This window comes from Crinia signifera, chromosome 4, assembly GCF_055691185.1.
Source record: "Crinia signifera chromosome 4, ASM5569118v1, whole genome shotgun sequence".
NCBI lineage: Eukaryota > Metazoa > Chordata > Amphibia > Anura > Myobatrachidae > Crinia > Crinia signifera.
Window position 1 is genome coordinate 303,244,818 of NC_139220.1, and position 24,788 is coordinate 303,269,605.

A 24,788-nucleotide genomic window follows, 5' to 3' on the forward strand; every position below is an offset into this window, starting at 1 on the left:
CCCCCATTTTAATAGATTTTTCCCTGAGACCTGCTTCGCCACTCTACCGACCCTGGTGCTTTAATGAATCCTTGCTTAACGATGCATATTGCAGATCACAATTAGACTAGGCCATCAAGGACTACATTGAGCTTAACTCGACCTCAGATGTATCCAAACTCTCATTATGGGAGGCGCATAAATGTGTCCTAAGGGGAAAATGCATCCAGTTAAGCTCCTTCCTTAAAAAGCAGAGGACTGGCCAGATTGAGAAACTTCTTAGAGACATACAAAGCCTCGAATCATCCCACAAAACTTCCCTCTCCTCAGACACCTACTCAGAACTCCTAGCTGCTCGGTCAGATTTAAATAAGATCCTCCTAGACAAGATTAAATTCTCCTACAGAAAATGCCGAAGCAAATACTATAAATGGGGCAATAAACCAGGCAAAATGTTGGCCCGTGCGCTCCGCGAAAAAAGAGCCACCTCCTTTATATCCTCTATTGGGGATGGAGAAGGCCATACTCTCCACGAAACTGATAAGATAGCGGAGGCCTTCTGTTCCTACTACTCATCGCTCTACAACCTTCCACCCATGGGCCCTCTCCCAGAGATCGGGGAAAAGCAACGCGCGGTAGGTGAATATCTCACTAGGGTAGGGTTCCCGAAGCTTAGCCCAGCAAATATAGAGGAACTAGAAAAACCATTCACGCTACACGAATTAGAAGAAGCCATAAAATCGACTCCCACCGGGAAGAGCCCAGGCCCTGACGGCTTCCCCATTGTTTACTATAAGGCCTTCAAAGACAGATTGATCCCCATGCTACTGGAAGCTTTTAACTCGGTCTCAGATTCATCCCCCTTCTCCTCCCAATCCCTTGAAGCTATTATTACGGTGATCCCCAAGGAAGGCAAAGACCCGTCCCTATGCCCCAGCTACCGCCCTATATCACTCCTGAATTCGGATTTAAAACTCTTCGCCAAACTCTTAGCAAATAGAATGAAACTACTCCTCCCTAGTATCATACACAGCGACCAGGTCGGATTTGTCCCGGGACGTGAAGCCCGTGACAATACCTCCAAAATCCTGGCCCTTGTCCACCACATCTCCAAAACGGGAGCACCAGCGATCCTGCTCTCTACTGACGCTGAAAAAGCGTTTGACAGGGTAGACTGGAGCTTCATGTCAGGCATCCTCCAACACATGGGACTAGGTCCCACCTTCTCCCAACACATTCTCTCCCTTTACCGTAGTCCATCGGCAAGGGTCAGGGTCAACGGCTCTCTCTCTCCCTCCTTTAATATTAGGAATGGCACCCGCCAGGGATGCCCCCTTTCGCCGCTGATATTTGTTCTGTGTATGGATACACTAGCCCTCTCCATCAGAGCGAACCCTAATATTTCCGGCTTCACCCTCCACGGACAGGAATATAAACTGGCCCTATTCGCGGACGATTTACTCGCAACACTCACCTCTCCGGTCACCTCCCTCCCTAACCTAATGGAGGAGTTCCGCCTCTTCGGAACTCTTTCCAACTTTAAAATCAACTACACAAAATCAATCGCATTAAATATTACCACGCCCCCTAATATAATCTCTGGCCTCAAAGCAGCGTTCCCCTTCACCTGGCATGACTCCCAATTAAAATACCTAGGAGTAGTCATCACCAGAAGCCCCTCCCGGCTTTTTGAGGCTAACTTCACTCCCCTTCTTGCAAAACTGCGGCACGACCTGTGTGCATGGAGGGCTCGGCCTTTCTCGTGGTTTGGCAGATTGGGAATCCTGAATATGAATTTCCTTCCTAGGATCCTATACCTCCTTCAGACCCTTCCCATTAAGATCCCCCAACACTGGTTCAAGGACATACAGGCCATTATACGTGAATTTGTTTGGGCAGGAAAACGTCCGCGCCTGAGACTGGATCTCTTGCACAGAACAACACTTAGAGGGGGCCTTAGACTCCCAAATATCCAAGGCTACTACCAGGCCTCCCTGCTAACTAGAATCATTGAATGGTCAAGAAGAGACACACTGAAGCAATGGGTTCAGGTTGAGCAGCAGGAATTACACATTCCGGTATACCTTGCCCCATGGCTCCCCTCCCTACCTGGTTTGGACCACCCCACGATAGGACCCACAATGCAAACCTGGAAATCTCTTAGGAAACTCCCCTCTATCTCCTCAAGGGCCTCCACGTTTAAGTCTTTCCTTGCCCTTAACAGCTTTCCCCCAGGCACCGATCTAAAGGCCTTCAGCTGCTGGCTAGACAGGGGACTCTTCCGAGTGGGACAGCTGGTGAGAGGGGGACGTATTCTGTCGTTTGCTGAAGCTAAAGCTGAATGGAACCTGCCAGACGTGGAATTCTGGCGATACCTTCAGGTCCGTCACTACCTCCATTCCCTCAGCCCTCCCACCACACTTACTACACCCCCGTCGCCCTTTGAACTCCTTTGCGCCAATTCGTCTCCCCCCCAACACACCATCTCTACGCTGTACAACTTTATTTTGACAGATACTAGTCTCAAACCTCCCCACTTCGCGGTAACATGGGACCACGAATTGGGAAAAGAAATAGGCGAAACCAGCTGGGAAAAGATTTTCTGCCTGGCCCACGCTTGCTCCACTAATGTTGGAGTCCGTGAGACACAATATAAACTTTTGTCCCGCTGGTACAGATGCCCAGATACTCTCTCCAAAATGGGTACTGGAGTTCCCAACATCTGCTGGCGCTGCATGGGGGCCCCAGGGAACCCTTCCCATATGTGGTGGCAGTGCCCCCTCATCCGGCCCTTCTGGACAGAAGTCATCAGGTTGTCAGGGATCATCCTAGGCGACCAAATCCCCACCGACCAACTATTTTGGCTGTTCCACCTTTCCCCAACCCCCCTCTCGAGATATAAAAACTCTCTACTATGCCACCTAAACAACGCAGCTAAAGCAGTTATCCCGGTGAGGTGGCGTTCCACCTCTCCCCCAACAATAAAAGACTGGTTCAAAAAAATAGACTTTTACATGGACATGGAAGACATCATGTCCTCGGCTGATGATAGACATGCCCAGTTTAGGAATACGTGGTCCAGATGGCTGCTCTTTAGGGACACAAAGACCTACAAAGACGTAATGGCCTCCTTGTCCCCCTAGTGCTCCCACCCCCCCCAGCGCTCTGGAACCCACCGCCCTCCCACCGCGCTCTCTCTCCTGCCGTCCCCCTCCTCTGGTGAAAGTATGGGTCGACCCGCTCGCACATCTCAATACATATATATACCAGATGTTTTATCCTTGTTATTGATACACTTTTAAATATACCGGAATATCTCCCCCCCTCCCCCCCCCTCTACCCACCTTCTCCCCTTTCATCTTCCCCTTTCTTTTTACATGCACTACTGTTTCTGCACCAGTTTTATTTCTATGTGCTTTATCAAGCTAATACATTGTTCCATGTTTGACATACTTATAACCGAGCTGTATTGTAAAAGCTGTATCTAAAATCAATAAAAATCTATTTGATACTAAAAAAAATAGATAATTTTGTGTATATTTTTTCGTATGTTTTTGTGACCAGAACCTGCTTTAAAATTGTGTATTGTGTCTGTGATTGTGACACTTGTGATGAACATAGTGTGTAATGTACATTTTTTTTTTCATTTTAGAGTAATTATTTAAAAGTGCGTCTAAGGTTTGTAATACTATCTATCCTCTGTCTCATGGACTGATTATATGTTATTTGATGTAGATTTACTTCCCCAATTCCAACCTTAGTAAGTTTATAATCCATTTTTATCTATTTCATTTTTTTCTTATTGTTATTATTTCATGCTGAAAGTGGGACAGATTTATCGGTACTTGTTTCCTAGCACGGCGCCCTTGATTTTCAATCGTATGACATCTTATGAATTGTATCGCATCGCATGCCATATAGCCACATGTGATGCGATTTAAGCATTTTTTAAATTGTTATTATTTCATGCTCAAAGTGGGATAGATTTATCAGTACTTGTTTTTAAGCACCCTATACTATTTTTAAATGTATAAGCCTTACAATGTTAAATGGACCTCCACACCACCCCCACTATCAATGCCAACCCGAAGCATGGCGAGCACAGCGAGCTCGCGAGGGGCGGCGGTACTCGTCCTCTGACCTTTTCATACCCCCACTATCTACGTCGACGTGGAGTTGATTTTATATAGTGTGGCGAGCGCAGCGAGCCACCGAGCCCAAAGCATGGCGAGTGCAGCGAGCCCCGCAAGGGGAAGCGTATTACTTTACCGCTTCGGGTTGCCGTTGATAGTGTGGGTGGCGTGGGGGTGCTTTTAACATTGTAAGCACACCATATGGTGCTTATCCAATTAATAATCTTATAGGGGGCCATTTAACATTGAAAACACCCATTAAGGTGCTTATACAATTTAAAATCGTATCCCATCGCATTGTATGCCATTCTATGCCATATACGATGGTATACGATATAAAAATTGTATAACATCGGGTGCCATCGCGTAACATCGCATCACGTTCCATTGTAAGGCTTATGGTATACAATGCGATAGGTGCCGTGCTAGGAAACAAGTACCGATTTATCTATATGTCCTGAACATGGAATGAGAGGTGGAACTATTTATTGATCTTCCAATGTATCTACTTATGGTCTCTCTTTCACTTTTCCCAAATAAATCTAAGATCTAAAACACAACTTGTGCAATGTAAAATACATTATCTAAATCTTTACCTAATAGGTAAAGGATCTACATATAGAGTGTCACCCAGAACAATTCATACTGGCCCTATATAACAAACTCCTAGTACACACTTGTTCTCCCAAAGGTCATCCCTCTCTGCTTGGACCAGACCAGGACCAGTATGGATGCAGTTTCCATTTAGGACATCATTGGGACTCCTATATTGGATTTGAAACTGTAATTCAAGCATAGCAAAGAACCAGTGAGGATCAACCATCGTTTACATCACAAACATCACCAAACTTATCCCCACGTGGTTAGATACTGTAACAACATATGTTTGGACTGTGCTTCTAGGAGTCAGACACCATCGGTTGTCCCATAAAATCGGTCTGGTGAGAATCACATGAACAAGCAGAGACATTTCCTAATATACATCTGTGTGCAGGAACCTGTGTGTCATTTTATCTCTACTGTTGTTTTAATACTTGTCTTAATAATAACTATTTATATATGATATACAGGCAATCTATTCTATGAAATCAGTGTCTGAATTACAGGGTAGCATCCCCTCTATTGTCTGTATCACTGGGTGATCACGTGTTGTAATATCATGTATATCTTTCGTCCTGTTGTCGGCCATGGATCAGACTATGGAACAGGAGCATCCATGTACTATCAGTAACAGCAGTAGCGCTGATTCCAATTCTAATATTTAACCCCTTCCTGACGCAGCCAGTTTTTGCCTTCCTGACAGAGCCCTTTTTTTCAAATCTGACATGTATCACTTAAGTGGGGATAACTTTTTTTTGCTTTACTTATCCCAGTGATTTTGAGATTGTTTTCTCGTGACACATTGTACTTCAAGTTAGTGGTAAATTTGGGTCGATACAGTCTGTGGTTTTTTGTGAAAAATACCAAAAAAAATGGAAAATTTTGCAATTTTCAAAATGTTAAATTTTCTGCTTGTGAGACAAATAATCATACCACTCAAAATAGTTAATAACTAACATAGACCATATGTCTACTTTATGTTTCCATCATTATTTCAACCTCCTTTTAAATTTTTTGGACACTAGGAGGCTTAAAATATGAATAGCAAATTCTCAAATTTTCAAGAAAATTTCAAACACTGATTTTTTTAGGGACCAGTTCAGTTCTGATGTGACTTTGAGGGACTTGTATGTGAGACACCCCCATAAATGATACCATTTCAAAAACTGCACCCCTCACAGTATTCAAAACAGCATTTTGGAAGTTTGTTAACCCTTTAGGTGTTTCACAGGAATTAAAACAAAGTGTAGGTGAAATTTCAAAATTTCATTTTTTTTGCAGATTTGCAATTTTAATACATTTTTCTAAGGAACACAGTAGATTTTACTAGAGAAATGTGACTAAAAATTGATTCCCCCAATTCTTTTGTTTTCACAAATATCCTATATGTGGCCCTAGTGTGCACGTTGACCAAACCACAGGCTTCATAATAGAAGGAGCACCTACTTGATTTTGGAGCCTCCTTTTTATGAGATTATTTATTAGGCACCATGTAGGTTTCTAGGCACCATAAGATGCTAAATGTTAGGAACCCCCCCACAAGTGACCCCATTTTGCAAACTACACCCCTCAGGGAATTCATCTAGGGGTATAGTGTACATTTCAAACCCCCAGGGGTTTCACCAATTTTGATACAACTGGGCTGTGCAAATGAAAAATTACATTTTTTACACAAAAATACAGTTCTGGCTCAAAATTTTTCATTTTCACAAGGAATGAAGGAGACAAAGCACCCCTAAATCTGTGCCCCAATTTCTCCCGAGTACAGCAATGCCGCACATGTGACCAAAAAATACCATTTGGGTGCATGGCAGGACTCAGAAGGGAAGGAGTGATTTTTGGATTTTGCAGCTCAGATTCTGGTGGAATGTTGGTGGGTGCTATGTCGCATTAGCAAGACCCCCGAAGCACCAATACAGTGGAACCCCCCCACAAGTGACCCCATTTTGCAAACTACACCCCTCAGGGAATTCATCTAGGGGTATAGTGTACATTTCAAACCCCCAGGGGTTTCACCAATTTTGATACAACTGGGCAGTGAAAATGAAAAATTACATTTTTTACACAAAAATGCAGTTCTGGCTCAAAATTTTTCATTTTCACAAGGAATGAAGGAGACAAAGCACCCCAAAATCTGTGCCCCAATTTCTCCCGAGTACGGCAATGCCTCACATGTGACCAAAAAATACCATTTGGGTGCATGGCGGGACTCAGAAGGGAAGGAGTGATTTTTGGATTTTGCAGCTCAGATTCTGGTGGAATGTTGGTGGGTGCTATGTCGCATTAGCAAGACCCCCCAAGCACCAATACAGTAGAACCCCCCCACAAGTGACCCCATTTTGCAAACTACACCCCTCAGGGAATTCATCTAGGGGTATAGTGTACATTTCAAACCCCCAGGGGTTTCACCAATTTTGATACAACTGGGCAGTGAAAATGAAAAATTACATTTTTTACACAAAAATGCAGTTCTGGCTCAAAATTTTTCATTTTCCCAAGGAATGAAGGAGACAAAGCACCCCAAAATCTGTGCCCCAATTTCTCCCGAGTACGGCAATGCCTCACATGTGACCAAAAAATACCATTTGGGTGCATTGCAGGACTCAGAAGGGAAGTGGTGATTTTTGGATTTTGCAGCTCAGATTCTGGTGGAATGTTGGTGGGTGCTATGTCGCATTAGCAAGACCCCCGAAGCACCAATACAGTGGAACCCCCCCACAAGTGACCCCATTTTGCAAACTACACCCCTCAGGGAATTCATCTAGGGGTATAGTGTACATTTCAAACCCCCAGGGGTTTCACCAATTGTGGTACAACTGGGCAGTGAAAATGAAAAATAAAATTTTTTACACAAAAATGCAGTTCTGGCTCAAAATTTTTCATTTTCCCAAGGAATGAAGGAGACAAAGCACCCCAAAATCTGTGCCCCAATTTCTCCCGAGTACGGCAATGCCTCACATGTGACCAAAAAATACCATTTGGGTGCATGGCAGGACTCAGAAGGGAAGTGGTGATTTTTGGATTTTGCAGCTCAGATTCTGGTGGAATGTTGGTGGGTGCTATGTCGCATTAGCAAGACCCCCGAAGCACCAATACAGTGGAACCCCCCCACAAGTGACCCCATTTTGCAAACTACACCCCTCAGGGAATTCATCTAGGGGTATAGTGTACATTTCAAACCCCCAAGGGTTTCACCAATTGTGGTACAACTGGGCAGTGAAAATGAAAAATTAAATTTTTTACACAAAAATGCAGTTCTGGCTCAAAATTTTTCATTTTCACAAGGAATGAAGGAGACAAAGCACCCCAAAATCTGTGCAACAATTTCTCCCGAGTACGGCAATGCCTCATGTGTGACCAAAAAATGGCAGGACTCAGAAGGGAAGGAGTGATATTTGGATTTTGCAGCACAGATTCTGGTGGAATGTTGGTGGGTGCTATGTCACATTAACAAGACCCCCAAAGCACCAATACAGTGGAACCCCCCCACAAGTGACCCCATTTTGCAAACTACACCCCTCAGAGAATTCATCTAGGGGTATAGTGTACATTTCAAACCCCCAGGGGTTTCACCAATTTTGATACAACTGGGCAGTGAAAATGAAAAATTACATTTTTTTACACAAAAATGCAGTTCTGGCTCAAAATTTTTCATTTTCACAAGGAATGAAGGAGACAAAGCACCCCAAAATCTGTGCCCCAATTTCTCCCGAGTACGGCAATGCCTCATGTGTGACCAAAAAATGGCAGGACTCAGAAGGGAAGGAGTGATATTTGGATTTTGCAGCACAGATTCTGGTGGAATGTTGGTGGGTGCTATGTCACATTAGCAAGACCCCCAAAGCACCAATACAGTGGAACCCCCCACAAGTGACCCCATTTTGCAAACTACACCCCTCAGGGAATTCATCTAGGGGTATAGTGTACATTTCAAACCCCCAGGGGTTTCACCAATTTTGATACAACTGGGCAGTGAAAATGAAAAATTACATTTTTTTACACAAAAATGCAGTTCTGGCTCAAAAATTTTTCATTTTCATAAGGTATGAAGGAGAAAGAGCACCCCAAAATCTGTGCCCCAATTTCTCCCGAGTATGGCAATGCCTCACATGTGACCAAAAAATACCAGTTGGGTGCATGGCAGGACTCAGAAGGGAAGGAGTGATTTTTGGATTTTGCAGCTCAGATTCTGGTGGAATGAATGGTGGGTGCTATGTGGCATTAGCAAGACCCCCGAAGCACGGTGAAATGATGAACCTAATAATCCATAGATGTGTGGTATATTTTAAAACACTCCTTTATACATAGGCCGGGTTTGTCGGGGCAAGTTTCACAGTGTAAAATAGTATCCTTTCTTATTCCCTTTTTATAGCAAACTTTGCACCTTTTTTGTGTCCTGCCCTTTCTTGCAGTGGAGGGGATTTAGTTAGGAAAATGCTGCCCTGGCACAATACGGGGGCCAGTACTAGAAGTACTGGGGCCCTCTTCCTGCTGGTTCCCAAATATTAGGCCCTTTATGACTTCCTCTTGAAAGTGCATAAATGTCCCCCTCTGGCCGATAGAACGGAATAGCACGTAAGCGTTATACAGTGCCATCTGGATGATATACACGGCCAGCTTCTTGTACCAGATTTTTGTTTTCCGCAGGGGACTGTACGGCTTCAGTACCTGATCTGAAAGATCCACTCCGCCCATGTACCTATTGTAATCTAGGATACAATTAGGTTTTGAGGTGTGGGTACTGGTACCTCGTACAGGGACGGAGGTGGTACTGTCTCCATGAATTGTTGTCAGTATAAGGACATCCCTCTTGTCCTTATATTTGACCAACAACATATTTTCGGTGCATATTCCCCTGCTTTCACCCCTTCTCAGTACTTGGGCAATGTGCGTTTTTGGGAGGCCTCTTTGGTTCTTGCGCACAGTACCGCAAGCTGCTGTACCTCTTGAACCAAGGGCCTTAAACAGGGGGATGCTAGTGTAAAATTTATCCACATAGAGGTGATAACCTTTATCCAGGAAGGGGTGCACTAAATCCCAGATAATTTTTCCACTAACACCTACGAGGGAGGGGGGGCATTCTGCCGGTTCAATTGTTGAATCCTTACCTTCATATACCCTAAACCTGTGGGTGTACCCTGAGGTGCTTTCACACAGCTTATACATTTTTATGCCATACCTTGCCCTCTTATTGGGAAGGTACTGGCGGAATTTAACCCTTCCTTTAAAATGTATAAGGGACTCGTCAATACAAATAAATTTTTCAGGGATGTACATCTCTGCAAATTTGGCACTGAAATGATCAATGACCGGCCTGACTTTGAATAGCCGGTCAAAGGTGGGATCATCTCTGGGTGGGCACTGTGCATTATCGGTGTAATGTAAAAATTTAAGGATTGTCTCAAAACGAGTCCGAGTCATGGCCATATGGTAAAATGGGGTGCTGTACAGAACATCTGTACTCCAATATTGCCTAATTTCTGGCTTTTTTACTATGCCCATATGTAACACCAGACCCCAAAACATCATCATCTCTACTGCATCTACAGGGGTCCACCTAGCAAATGATGACGTGGGGTTTTGAGCAATAAACTGCTGGGCATATAAATTGCTTTGGTCCACCATTAAATTTATAAAATCATCAGAGAAAAATAATTTTAAAAAGTCAATTTCTCTGAGACCTGTTGAATCAAATTGGATTCCTGGGATGGCCAAAAACTCAGGAACCTGGGGCTCAAAATTGTCTGGTACGGGATCAATCATTTGGGGGGGGGTCTCAGCTGCTCTACGGGGGCGTCTTTGAGGGGGTCCCTCATCACCAGAGGAGGAAGAGGAGCTTAAGACGAATCCTTCAAATTCCCTGCTTGCATCACTGGCTGTGTCAGAGTCAGAGGCAAGCATGGCACATGCCTCCTCCGCTGAATACATTCTTCTGGATGACTGGGATGACATTTGGGATGACATTTGGGATGCCATTTTTATTTTTGTGTTTCTGTAAGTGTAATGTTTCAACACGTGTATAGTGTAGGGGGGTACAAACTTTATTTCAACACGGGGGGTATGTAAAAACTGCAGAAAAAAAATTATATCAACCCTGTGCCAAAAATGCTGTTCAGTGATGTACGTCACTGATCAGCGGCCACAGGACACCCACAAAAGCAACGTGGGTGTAAAAACAATTTAAAAAAATATACCAAAGCACTCTCCAAAAAAAAAAAAAATTTAAAAAAACTGCAGAAAAAAAATTATATCAACCCTGTGCCAAAAATGCTGTTCAGTGATTGTACGTCACTGATCAGCGCTCAGCGGCCACAGGACACCCACAAAAGCAACGTGGGTGTAAAAACAAAACCCCACTGCACTCTCCAAAAAAAAAAACTTGCAGATCAGTGATGCAGTGATGCAACACTGATTAGCAGTGAGGGGCAGCAGGCACACAACTGTGGGTGCAACCTGACAGGGTATATATATAAAAAAAAAAAACCTGGACCCCCAAAAAGTTGCTGATCTTAATTAATTTAAACTGATCAGCACAAAAGGGGGGGGCAGTAGTCAGTTGCACAGGCAGCACAACCTTTGGTGCATCTGACAGGTATATATATAAAAAATAAACCTCTGCACCCCCAAAAAGTTGCTGATCAGCTCAGATATAGTGATCAGCACAAAAGGGGGTGCAGCAGACACAAAATATAGCACTCTCTATCACTCTCTATCACTCTCTGTCACTATCTCTCACTATCTCTGACTATCTATAACTATCTGTGACTCTATGACACTGCAGCAGCAGCACACAGGAAGTCACAAGATCCAGGAAGCATCCAGCTGCTGGCAGCACGCTACCAGCGGTGATCAGGTAAGTATCAGGCAAGGTTCAGGTATGTATATCACGACAGATTGGCCGGTGACCGCTCTGCACGCAATTCCAGACCGGAATGGCGTCTGCAGCGCAGTCACCATTAGTTTAAATGGCGCGCCATGGCTGTGATTGGTCCGTCGGTCCGACGGACCAATCACAGCCTTGGGGGCAGGTGGGGTGAGGTGTCGTCGTCACCGATGACCCCCTCATGCCCCCTCACACCCGGCGGTGATTGACACCTGTGTTACCGAGCGTCTGATTCGCCGGTAACACAGGAAAACGCTGCGACTGGCTGTTCACATTGAACAGCCAATCACAGCGATCGCCGACGGGGGGCGGCATCGCCGCCCCCCCTGGGCATGCAGGGACATGTCTGCTGTCAGGGACAGCAGACATCGTCCCTCTGTCCCTGCGTCTATAGACGCGGGGACAGTTTAAAGTCATGACGTATATATACGTCATGTGTCGGGAAGTACATCCCGGCCATGACGTATATATACGTCAAATGTCGGGAAGGGGTTAAAAAAAAAATCTGTGGGAAAGTGTAATATAGGACAATACAGGATCAGTGTTGGATAATCTCATAGAAGCCCTAAGCTCTACCAATAAGTAGTCAGGTGATGGTGAGATGTGTCTGATGTTTTTCCTTTTGGAGCCCTGAAAGCCAAGAATCTCCTGTTTTATATGGGACTGGTCTTGCTGGTATATAATGCCATATGCCATATACCATGCTGTGCTACTTATGGCAGGACAAACACCATAGGCAGGCTAGATGATGGAGGCTCCATCTGTATCTCCCCTGGTCCCATCGTCTAATATGTAGAACAATGTACAAAAGGATTTAATACTTATAAAATATATTAGATCAGCAGAAAAACAGAATCATATCATTTATAAGGATCATTTTTATTCAACAACAAGTATTATGGGGATAACTGTCAGTAACATAAATAGTAATTACTGATATTGTTTGATTATAGTCACTAAGTCATTTTAATTAAGTCCTTGATCATAAACATGGTAAACAATGTGTTATCAATGGGATTTTATTCATAACATGGTGTAAAAACAAAATATGTGCTGTTACCCACAGCAACCAGATATCAGCTTTAATCAACTAGTGCCAGCAAGCAAACAACTGTATAATCAGTGATTAATATGGGATACAGGGGACTGATGTCATAGTTGCATCATTATACAATATAATACATAGTATATGAATAAGAGAGAGGTAAGACAGCAATAGGGATGTATGAGGGACAGAATCCGGAGGTATAATAGGGACTGGGAGGAGATGCTGGAACTCTGTAATGGATATACAGCTCTTTCCTGTACTAGCCCCAGCACCAGTGTGAGCAGAACAGCTGTATTTTACAGGGCACAGTAATGGCAGCCACATCGTCATTGTCTGTAATACTGCAGCTCTATTTCCTAACAGAGAGATTGTCCCAAGGGTAAAGCAGCCCCCAGCTTACTGGTCACAGCTCTCCTGTCTTTAGCAAGATGGATTTATATCAACTTATTGCCATATTCATACTGTAACATTAAAGTTACCTTCCTGAAACACATAATGTGTGATACAACGTACCTATGAAACATCTGCAACATTCAGACCCTCAGAGTGACTATGTATGTGATGAACCACTTGAGTGGCGTGCCCGGATATTTTCCGGCTCAGCTGTGCTGCCGCAAAATGAAGGTGTGCGCTAGTGGTGTCCAGGTGTGCACCACTGGTGCATCACCTTTCCGGGCACCCTTCCCCCTTCCATTCATCAAGCTCATCTCAGCTCCGGCGATTGTACACTGGAGCTCCCCTGACCCCACCACCATTAGTTCTAGTAAATAGCAGGCGGCAGGCGGAAGGCGGCAGCCTCGGGTATGTTCAGCACGGCTTGGGGGGACTCGGGATTTCAGGTGCCCGAGTCCTCCCAAGCCGCCCTGAACAACCCCAGCCTGGCACATATTATGATCGGCGGCTGTAGCTGGGGCAGCGGCAGGGCACAGGAGCTCCGGCGTAAGGTGCCGGAGGAGACATGAGGGGGGGGGGGGGAGAAGCTGAGGGGTGGCCCAAAACTCTGTGTTGGGTTTTGCTGGGGCAGGACAATCACCCATGAAGCGCTGAGTGTTCACATATGAAAATGGACCAGTTTCATGCCCCCTGTCCCCCCCCCTGCCCTCTGCGTGCAAGGTTGGGTGTGAGCACATGGTTGCACGCAGCCAGCGTCTGCACATGAGCAGAAATGACCCTGCACATGTGCAGATAAATAATATCACAGTCACCTGGCTCTGCTTTAAAATGTCATCTTATGCTGTGCCAAAAGCCCAACATCGGACCATTGCGAATGAAAGGGTCCAAACGAACGGACTGGAATAAGGTCCCTTGTTTCTTAGTGAAACACGTGCTACATTTATAGCATTAATGTGTTTTTATCCTGTGTGAATCCTCTGATGATGAAGAAGATTTCTCTTTTCTGTAAAACACTTTCTGCATTCAAAGCATTGAAATGGTTTCTCTCCTGTGTGACTCCTTTGATGTTGAGAAAGAGTTGACTGCTGAGAAAAGCATTTACTACATTCGGAGCATTTATATGGTTTCTCTCCTGTGTGAGTCCTCTGATGTTTAACAAGTTCTTGCCTGGTGATAAAACACTTGCAACATTCAGCACATTTATATGGTCTCTCTCCTGTGTGACTCCTCTGATGTCTGAGAAGATGTGATTTACGTGTAAAGCGTTTGTCACACTCAGAGCACAGATATAGTCTCTCTCCTGTGTGACTCCTCTGATGGATGAGAAGATCTAATTTATATGTAAAGCCTTTGTCACATTCAGAGCAATTAAATGGTCTCTCTCCTGTGTGACTCCTCTGATGTATAATAAGAGTTGACTTATGGGTAAAACTCTTGCTACACTCAGAACATGTAAATGGCTTCTCTCCTGTATGAATCCTCTGATGGATGAGAAGCTGTGATTTATATGTAAAGAGTTTGGCACACTCAGAACACAGATATGGTCTCTCTCCTGTGTGAATCCTCTGATGGATGAGAAGCGCTGATTTATATGTAAAGCGTTTGTCACACTCAGAGCACAGATGTTCTCTCTCTCCTGTCAGACTCATCATGTCATAGATGTCTTTAGTGAATCCTTCAGAGGTGTATAGAAAAACACTATCTATAGTTGGCTTTATCAGAGAATAATGTCCTTTCAGCGATGTCTTCTAATGTTCTTAGAAGAATTTCTGTAACATAAAAAAAATCAATATGTAAAATATAGAAATGACCGGTGTAGATCTAGATATTTTTATTTTCAAATAAATTTGTATCGCATAAAGCATGACAAGTAATCATAGATTATTCAATGCATGTGAGACTGATATATATCCAAGGCAATAGGCAAACATCCAATGGTATATCATAGCAAATACAATGGGCAAGAAATAGCACAATATAATAGTCAGTAATGTCATTCCATTAATATACCAAATAAATATGATAGTTTGTCATAAATGAGGAAATAATACATGAAAACTCTTCCAAGAAAACTTTGTGTAGATAATAGCAGTATTGCTGTCCATAAATATATCATAATCCCAACCCTGGCCCTCAAGTACCCCCAACAGTGCACGTTTTCCAGGTCACCCGGCAGGGGCACTCATAATTTAGGCACATTTGTAAAGATCCACATGTGGAGCTTATTATGTCACTTGTGATTCTGTGTGGAGACCTGGAAAAAGTGCAATGTTGGGGTGACTTGTGGACCAGGGTTGGGAACCACTGCATTAGACGTTAAGAAAAGGGCAGGGGGTGAGAGGAACTGCACATGAGAAGGCTAAAATTACCCCCTGTCATATGTTGTAGGGAATATTTCCCAAGACACTCTGTTGTTCATACCACGTGGAATATTTTAGAGTATCTGCTATTCTACACTGGATTTCCCTTGGTAGAGTGGGAACATAACCTTCCTACATATCAAATACAGGTTCAAAAGAGAGAAGAATTGCACTATGGATGCACACCTAAAGGAAGGAATATTTCAAACAGATGGAAATATTCTGGTCTTTTTTAATTTTAAAAATTGTACTTTATTGTTAACTAGCTGACCCTCCCGGCGTTGCCCGGGAAAACCTTGGGTTTTTTTTATTTCCAAAATTGCTGAAAAATGTAATCTTACAGTATGCTGTGCCAAAGACCTAAGATTGTAATTTGTTGTAGATTTCACCATAATGTTAGAATGTGTTTGCATTGATACTCAATGACGGCAATGAATTCAGGTGTGGTGGTGTTGTTTGAAACACAACGATCCTGAGTTGATAACTTGTATGTGTTGATGAATTCTACATCCACTCCTGAGATTTAGCACGTATGACATAGCCTCCACATCTGAGGGTCAGAAATCGGTACAAAATCAGAAAGGGATGTGGCCACACCTCCATTTCTATACTTTCAATGGTACAGTTTCTAGGATGTGTAAATACAGGTGCTGAGTGCGTGGAGACCGGGGTGGGCGTTACTTACCGCGCCATAATTAATAAAAAATTCAACGCTCCCTGCCACTCCCGCTCCCCTCACCAATCCAGCCTGCAGCAGTCTCTGAGGTCTGGAGATCTGTAAAGCACATGCACCGGTCATCTCTACCAGTGGGGCAGCCCCTGAGTGTGGGAGCATGTCCGCAGGCCTGGCCACATGACGTCATAATGCGACGCAGGCTACCCGCACAACACTGCAATGCACCACTGGGAATGGGTGCAATGGGCCAAATTCTTCCCTACACCCGCTGGGCCAATCCACCGATCCAGCCATCGCAATCATCAATGGGTGCATTGATAAGGTTTGGAGTGTAAGAAGTTGAAGAATAAGACTGAGATAAAGATTTTCCATGTTAAAGTGTACAATTTACTCAATAAATCATGAAAAGATATAAGTGTACATAGAAGTACAATCAAGAAATGAAAGTAGGATTAAAAAATAAGTTCTGATTCAAACTCATAATTGTTTGGATGGGGGTGGGTTGTGAAACAAATCTATAGGTGGAGGGGGATATGGATATTGTGGGCATAATTGGTGTTTGGTACACCTACAGGGGCTACTCATTTGATGGGATTTTCACTACAGTATCATGGTCAAAGTGTCACCATAAGGGGATTCCCAATTCGGGTCCAGGTGGTCTTTTAGGAACCCTTGACAATCCCGTAGGTCTCTTCTCCTTGAGCCTACGGTCTCCCTTAATAATAGTCAATCACTGAGGGAGACCATAGGCTTTAGTAAAAGAGACCAACGGGATTGTAAAGGGGTCCCTAAAAGACCACCTGAACCCCAATTGGATTTCCCCCTACGGTGACACTGTAGTGAAAATTTCTCATCAACTGGGGACCCCCTGTAGGTGTACCAAACACCAATTATGCCCACAATATCCATACCCCCCTCCACTTATAGATTTGTTTGGCAACCCACCCCATCCAAACAATTATCAGTTTGAATTAGAATTTATATTTTAAACCTACTTTTATTTCTTGGTTGTACTTCTATGTACATATATTTTTTTCACGATTTATTGAGTAAATTGTACACTTTAACGTGGCAAATCTTCATCTCAGTATTATTCTTCAAATTCTTACACTCATAACATTCAAACGAATACATGCAGTGCTCATGCCCATCGACCAAACATTATCTATGAACCAAAAGAGTCTGGGACATCCTCAAGGCAGAGCAGTGCCTAACATACAACTGACAGGGTGAGTGCAGTGTACCCACTTTGTATTGATCAAGGGGTGCATTGGCCAGGACAAAGATTTCTCAATGCAACTGGTTGGGGAGCGCAGTGACAGGCTGGAGGACTGGAGAGACGGATATGCGGAAAAAAGAAAAAACGGTACATTAGGTACAGTTTTTATTTGCTGGTACAGACTGTTAAATAAACGTCAATTTTTTATGTGTTCTGTGTGTTGTACTGTTTTTGTGTGTGTGATGTAGTGTATGTGGTTGTGTGTGTTGCATGTATCTGTCCAATGCGTAAGTGTGTGAGGTGTGCTATGTATATACAGTATGTGTATGTTGTGTCTTTGTGTATATGTGCAATGTTTAAGTGTGTGTTTTGTGTATGTTGTACTGTTTTTTGGGTGTGTATGGTGAATGTGGGTGTGTGTTTTGTTGTTAGAGGTATGTTATGTGTGTGTGTGTGCTGTGTGTATCTGCCCTATGTGTAAGTGCGTAAGGTGTACTACGTATAAATGTGTGTGCCGTGTGTATCTGTGCAATGTTTAAGTGTGTGTGATCTGTGTATTGTACTATTTTTGGCTGTTTGTTGTTGTGAATGTGGGGGTGTGTTGTGTTGTTAGAGGTATGTTATGTGTGTGTGTGCTGTGTTTATCTGCCCTATGTGTAAGTGCGTAAGGTGTGCTACGTATAAATGTGTGTGTGTGTGTGTAGTGTGCCGTGTGTATCTGTGCAATGTTTAAGTGTGTGTGATCTGTGTATTGTACTGTTTTTGGCTTTGTGTTGTAGTGAATGTGGGTGTGTGTTGTATTGTGAGTGGTGTGTTATGTGTGTGTGTGTTGTGTGTATCTGCCGAATGTGTAAGTTTGTGAGGTGCGCTACGTATACATTTGTGTGTAGTGTAGTGTGCTGTGCCTATCCTGGCAATGTTTGTGTGTGTTTCTGTATCTGCACAATGTTTAAGTGTGTGTGTTTGTTGTACTGTTTTTGGGTGTGTGTTGTAGTGTATATGGGTTTGTGATGTACTGCATGTGGTGTGTTATGTGTGTGTTTTGTTGTGTGTATCTGTCCAATGTGTAAGTGTGTGAAGCTCGCTACGTATATATGTGTGCGTATGTGGTGTACTGTGTGTGTGTGCACGTGTACAATGTGTACATTTGTGTGTGATGTGTGGTCTATGTATATCCTCATTTATTCCTAATTGTTTAAAGTCTCCACCATAGTGTTAGAATGTGTCATTCATACTCAATGAAAGCAATGAAATCAGGTGTGGAGTTGTTCCTTCGCAACGGTTTCCCAGATCGTTGATCCTTTTCCCAGATCATCAATTAAGGCAAATTAAAACTTGGTGTTTTTTAAATTTCTAAGTGAAATTTCCCAAAAACGGCTTCGAGGTGCACACCACCGGGTACAGAGGTATCTTGTTGCAGAATTTGGTGGCTCTGAGTGCCACGGTGTGTCCGCAATGCAACGGACACGCACACACACACACACACACACACACACACGCACACATGCACACATGCACGCACGCACACAGACTCTTCAACTTATTATATAGATTCAATCTAAAAAAAGAGAGATGAACAACCTATCAGGATTTTTTAACATATAGAATCCGTGTGGTGATCTCCCTTTGTTGCTTGTGAAATTTCAAGAGAGGTTAAAATGAACATACATACATACAACACATAATGTGGTGTGCCATTGCACGGAAAGAAAAAAGTAGTGAATAACGGGAATAAAAGTGTTCCCCTTATGCTGGTTTACAAAGAGACGTTGTGTCCTAGTTAGGTTCCTTTTCTGAGAGGCTCAGATGTTTTAAGGTTCACCCTTTCAAGTAGGGTCAGTACCCCTAGGTTTACTAGCCCCCTCTCACAGGGTTTTGCAAATATTGTGAGTAACTTCAGTTGTGGATTTAGTGTCACCTAGAGTCGAAAGGAGTGTAATTTTACCAGACAGTTATGTTTATTACTGTATTCCTGGTCTCCTTTTCCTTTGTAGGTTCAGGTAGTTAACCACCATTTGGCTATGTATTACTTGATATACCTTTCAGTTTCTAGGGAGATTTGTCTCTGACTTGAAACTATACATATAAATACCACTTGATCATATTAGTCACACCAAGTTTCTTCTTTTAATCATACGGTATTTTCGGTACTTGTTTCCTAGCACGGCCACAATCGCGGCCATCGGGGGTAATTTTTAGTGGCCTGCGACGCGACCGACGCGATGCCCCCGATTTTCCCATTGAAATGCATTGAAAACAGTAAAAAATCGGTCGGTCGCGTCGTGTGCACTTAAAAATGGTCAAATGGTCCAGACGCGATGCCCGCGATTTCCCCATAGGGAACAATGTTAAATGGCTGAATTTACCCGCGATGACCGCGATTTCCCATAGGAAACAATGTTAAAAGGCTCAATTTAGCCAAATTATCATAGGAACAATAGTAAATGGCCCAAAAACACCCCTGAACATTGAAATGTCCCCCCAAAAATAGTTGACGCCACCCCGCCATCAACCTGAACCCGAAGCGTGGCGAGCGCAGCGAGCCCGCGAGGGGCGGCGGTACGCGTCCTCCGACCTTTTCATGCCCTACTATCCACTAGGGCGTGGAGTGAGAATAGAATAGTGTGGCGAGCGCAGCGAGCCACCGAGCCCGAAGCGTGGCGAGCGCAGCGAGCCCCGCGAGGGGACGCGGATACCTTCACAGGTAAACGCGTCCCTTCGCGGGCTTCCCAGGTGTCCACGTCGCCATGGACACCTGGGAAGCCCGCGAGGGGACGCGTATAACTGTGAAGGTATCCGCGTCCCCTCGCGGGGCTCGCTGCGCTCGCCACGCTTCGGGCTCGGTGGCTCGCTGCGCTCGCCACACTATTCTATTCTCACTCCACGCCCTAGTGGATAGTAGGGCATGAAAAGGTCGGAGGACGCGTACCGCCGCCCCTCGCGGGCTCGCTGCGCTCGCCACGCTTCGGGTTCAGGTTGATGGCGGGGTGGCGTCAACTATTTTTGGGGGGACATTTCAATGTTCAGGGGTGTTTTTGGGCCATTTACTATTGTTCCTATGATAATTTGGCTAAATTGAGCCTTTTAACATTGTTTCCTATGGGAAATCGCGGTCATCGCGGGTAAATTGAGGCATTTAACATTGTTCCCTATGGGGAAATCGCGGGCATCGCGTCTGGCACATCGCGACCTATTTTTAACGGCCGCGATGCCCGCGATGGCCCCGATTTTACCCCCGATGACCGCGATTAACATCGTTGTGGCCGTGCTAGGAAACAAGTACCGTATTTTCTTATGTGCAGGTTTGGGTGCACTATGGCTCTCTCTCACTGAGCTATAGGCTATATTTTTCATACATCTAGGCTAAATGCATTTTGGGCAGTTGTTTATGTGTGAATTGTGGTGACTCAAGAGTGTTGTGATGCCGCTCACTCTCACTGAGTTGCATCAACTGGTATTATGATACTAGGGTTGAATTCCCTTAATCAGAGCTTTAGTATTACTGCTCTTTCTCACTGATGCCGCTCACTCTCACTGAGTTGCAACTGGTATTGTGATACTAGGGTTGAATTCCCTTTAATCAGAGCTTTAGTATTACTGCTCTTTCTCACTGATGCCGCTCACTCTCACTGAGTTGCAACTGGTATTGTGATACTAGGGTTGAATTCCCTTTAATCAGAGCTTTAGTATTACTGCTCTTTCTCACTGGTGCCGCTCACTCTCACTTGAGTTGTGTCAATTACTGTTATGATACAGTTATGATATTAGGGCTGAATTCCCTTAGTTAGAGCTCTTATATTATAGCTCTTTTTATGAATTTATCACTGTAGTATATTTTTATTAATCACACACCAGCCCAAATCGAGTCGTATATCAGGGCTGAATTCCCTTGATAGGAGCTTTTGATATTTTAGCTCTCTCTCATTGAGTCACTACTGTAATATATTTCTATTGAGTTAATCACACAACTGCCTCGTTTAAACTGTATGACACTTTTTTCTGTGCAAGTTTTGGGTGCAATACAGCTCTCTCTCACTGAGCTATTTGCTACTCAAATACATGCACTGTCTGGGCTCATTGCCCTTTAAATCGTGCCTGCTATCATTATAATATTTGGATATTAATTCTTCTAGTTTCAATATTCGCAGTGTGACTCTCTCTCACAGAGCCACTACCGCAACATATGAAAGAAATACCGTATGTATTTTATCACACTGAAATCCAATATTATAGCACTATTTTGTGTGCAAATATAAGTGTAATATAGCTCTCTCTCACTGAGCCATACTGCTGCTTATATTTAGTATGATTTCGGTTCCAGCACTATTTTTAGTGCAAATATAAGTGCAGTATAGCTCTCTCTCACTGGGCTATCCTGCTACTTATATTAATATATAATCTGGGCTAGTTGCCCTTTGGATATCCCGTTGTATGTGGGTGACGGTGATAAAAAGTTTCTAGTGAAGCGATATGACTCTCTCTCACTGAGTCATAATTGCTATGATTTGTATTTTACTGATTAGATTAAATACTTTTACTGTGGTTTTTGGTATTGCAGTATAACTCTCTCTCACTGAGTCATAGCTGCTAAGATTCACATTCAGTAATTGGATTAGATAATTCTGAAAAATCCCCAGTCAGTAAATAGTTTTACAATTGCTCTGCGATTGAGGTGTCCAGTTATACTGCTTCACATTAGTATTTCAATTCACTGACAATGGTTATTGGTCGCCATCTAGTGGTGGTTTCCCTGCATTGAGAGGGACCAGAGTGGTCTTTTACTCTCAATGTACTGTGACTGTCTCTCTTGGAACTATGTATCTAACATCAAACACATTAAGTCATGAATACATTATTAATACATTTTATATGTTTTATGGCTATTATGTAACCAGCATATAGGCTAACACGCGGTTTCACAAGTCTGCTTCCTCAGAGCCACATACGGTATTTCTTTCATATGTTGCGGTAGTGGCTCTGTGAGAGAGAGTCACACTGCGAATATTGAAACTAGAAGAATTAATATCCAAATATTATAATGATATCACCGTCACCCACATACAACGGGATATCCAAAGGGCAACTAGCCCAGATTATATATTAATATAAGTAGCAGGATAGCCCAGTGAGAGAGAGCTATACTGCACTTATATTTGCACTAAAAATAGTGCTGGAACCGAAATCATACTAAATATAAGCAGCAGTATGGCTCAGTGAGAGAGAGCTATATTACACTTATATTTGCACACAAAATAGTGCTATAATATTGGATTTCAGTGTGATAAAATACATACGGTATTTCTTTCATAAGTTGCGGTAGTGGCTCTGTGAGAGAGAGTCACACTGCGAATATTAAAACTAGAAGAATTAATATCCAAATATTATAATGATAGCAGGCACGATTTAAAGGGCAATGAGCCCAGACAGTGCATGTATTTGAGTAGCAAATAGCTCAGTGAGAGAGAGCTGTATTGCACCCAAAACTTGCACAGAAAAAAGTGTCATACAGTTTAAACGAGGCAGTTGTGTGATTAACTCAATAGAAATATATTACAGTAGTGACTCAATGAGAGAGAGCTAAAATATCAAAAGCTCCCATCAAGGGAATTCAACCATGATATACGACTCGATTTGGGCTGGTGTGTGATTAATACAAATATACTACAGTGATAAATTCATAAAAAGAGCTATAATATAAGAGCTCTAACTAAGGGAATTCAGCCCTAATATCATAACTGTATCATAACAGTAATTGACGCAACTCAAGTGAGAGTGAGCGGCACCAGTGAGAAAGAGCAGTAATACTAAAGCTCTGATTAAAGGGAATTCAACCCTAGTATCACAATACCAGTTGCAACTCAGTGAGAGTGAGCGGCATCAGTGAGAAAAAGCAGTAATACTAAAGCTCTGATTAAAGGGAATTCAACCCTAGTATCACAATACCAGTTGCAACTCAGTGAGAGTGAGCGGCATCAGTGAGAAAGAGCAGTAATACTAAAGCTCTGATTAAGGGAATTCAACCCTAGTATCATAATACCAGTTGATGCAACTCAGTGAGAGTGAGCGGCATCAGTGAGAAAGAGCAGTAATACTAAAGCTCTGATTAAGGGAATTCAACCCTAGTATCATAATACCAGTTGATGCAACTCAGTGAGAGTGAGCGGCATCACAACACTCTTGAGTCACCACAATTCACACATAAACAACTGCCCAAAATGCATTTAGCCTAGATGTATGAAAAATATAGCCTATAGCTCAGTGAGAGAGAGCCATAGTGCACCCAAACCTGCACATAAGAAAATACCGTATGATTAAAAGAAGAAACTTGGTGTGACTAATATGATCAAGTGGTATTTATATGTATAGTTTCAAGTCAGAGACAAATCTCCCTAGAAACTGAAAGGTATATCTCTTATATATTTGGCTACATCTGTCACTCAAAGTGTGTCTGGAGCTGTAACGCTGGGTTGTGGACTTCCATCTTAATTTATGATTGTCATCACCTGTTTTAAACATTGATAAGAAAGGTGTTTAAGCACAGGTGATGGTAATCCATAAATTAAGAAGAAAGTCCAGAAACAGAGCAATGTGTCCCTCCTGGAGAGGGTCATGTTGGGAGGTATGCACCCCCCGGGCCCCCCCTCCCGTGGTTCACGGTGCCCCCCACGACCCCCCCTCCTGTCATTGCGGCAACCCCCCGCCCCCGCGACCCACCCTCCCGCGAATCACTGCAACCCCCCGAGCCCCCCCACCCACAATTCGCGGCACCCACACCCCCCCTCCCGCAATTCACTGCATCCACCCACGACCCCTCCTCCCGTGATTCGCGGACACCCCTCACCTCCTCCCTCCCCCCCCACCCCCGCGCGATTCACGGCAACCCCAGGATTAAATGGCACATGCAAAACACTGGCACGGCTATGGTCGACAATGAAAAAGGTTGAGATGAGTTTTTGAAGATTTTTTTTTTTTTTTTAATGTTTTCATATTCATTCTCATGTGTCAACATGGACACCGATGAAGTGCCACACTTATGTCAACATTTACATGTGTTGAACTTTCTGTGTTGATTTTTTCTTGCGGCGAATCGCGGCACCCCCCGTGACCCCCCTCCCGCGATTTGCAGCACACCCCCCGCAATTCGCGGCACCCCCGGTGACTCCCGCGATTCGCGGCCCCACCCCCTGACACCCCCCCCCCTCCTGCGATTCGCGGCACCTCGCGACCACCCCTCCCACGATTCGCGCCAACCCCCCGGACCCCCCCTCCCGCAGTTCACGGTGCCCCCCACGACCCCCCCTACCGCGATTCCCCACCCCTGACCCCCCCTCCTGTCATTGTGGCAACCCCCTGCCCCCGCGACCCACCCTCTCGCGATTCACTGCAACCCCCCGCACCCCCCCCTTCTGACGCTGTTTTGCCCACATGCCCCTATCATGCCTCATAGCCCAGCCTCCTGCTCTCATGCACCCGAACTCCCACCCAGTAGGAGGAGAC

General features: G+C 44.0%; 1 protein-coding gene across 1 annotated transcript in view; it reads right to left on the minus strand.

The window, feature by feature from the left end:
• LOC146073259 (uncharacterized) overlaps positions 1 to 24,788 on the minus strand; it is a 385,449-nt gene that overhangs the window by 130,959 nt on the left and 229,702 nt on the right. Inside the window, exon 10 of the mRNA XM_083180446.1 lies at positions 14,005 to 14,618. Within this exon, the coding sequence (XP_083036572.1) occupies positions 14,005 to 14,618 (614 nt within the window). The remainder of the gene's footprint in view (positions 1 to 14,004; positions 14,619 to 24,788) is intronic.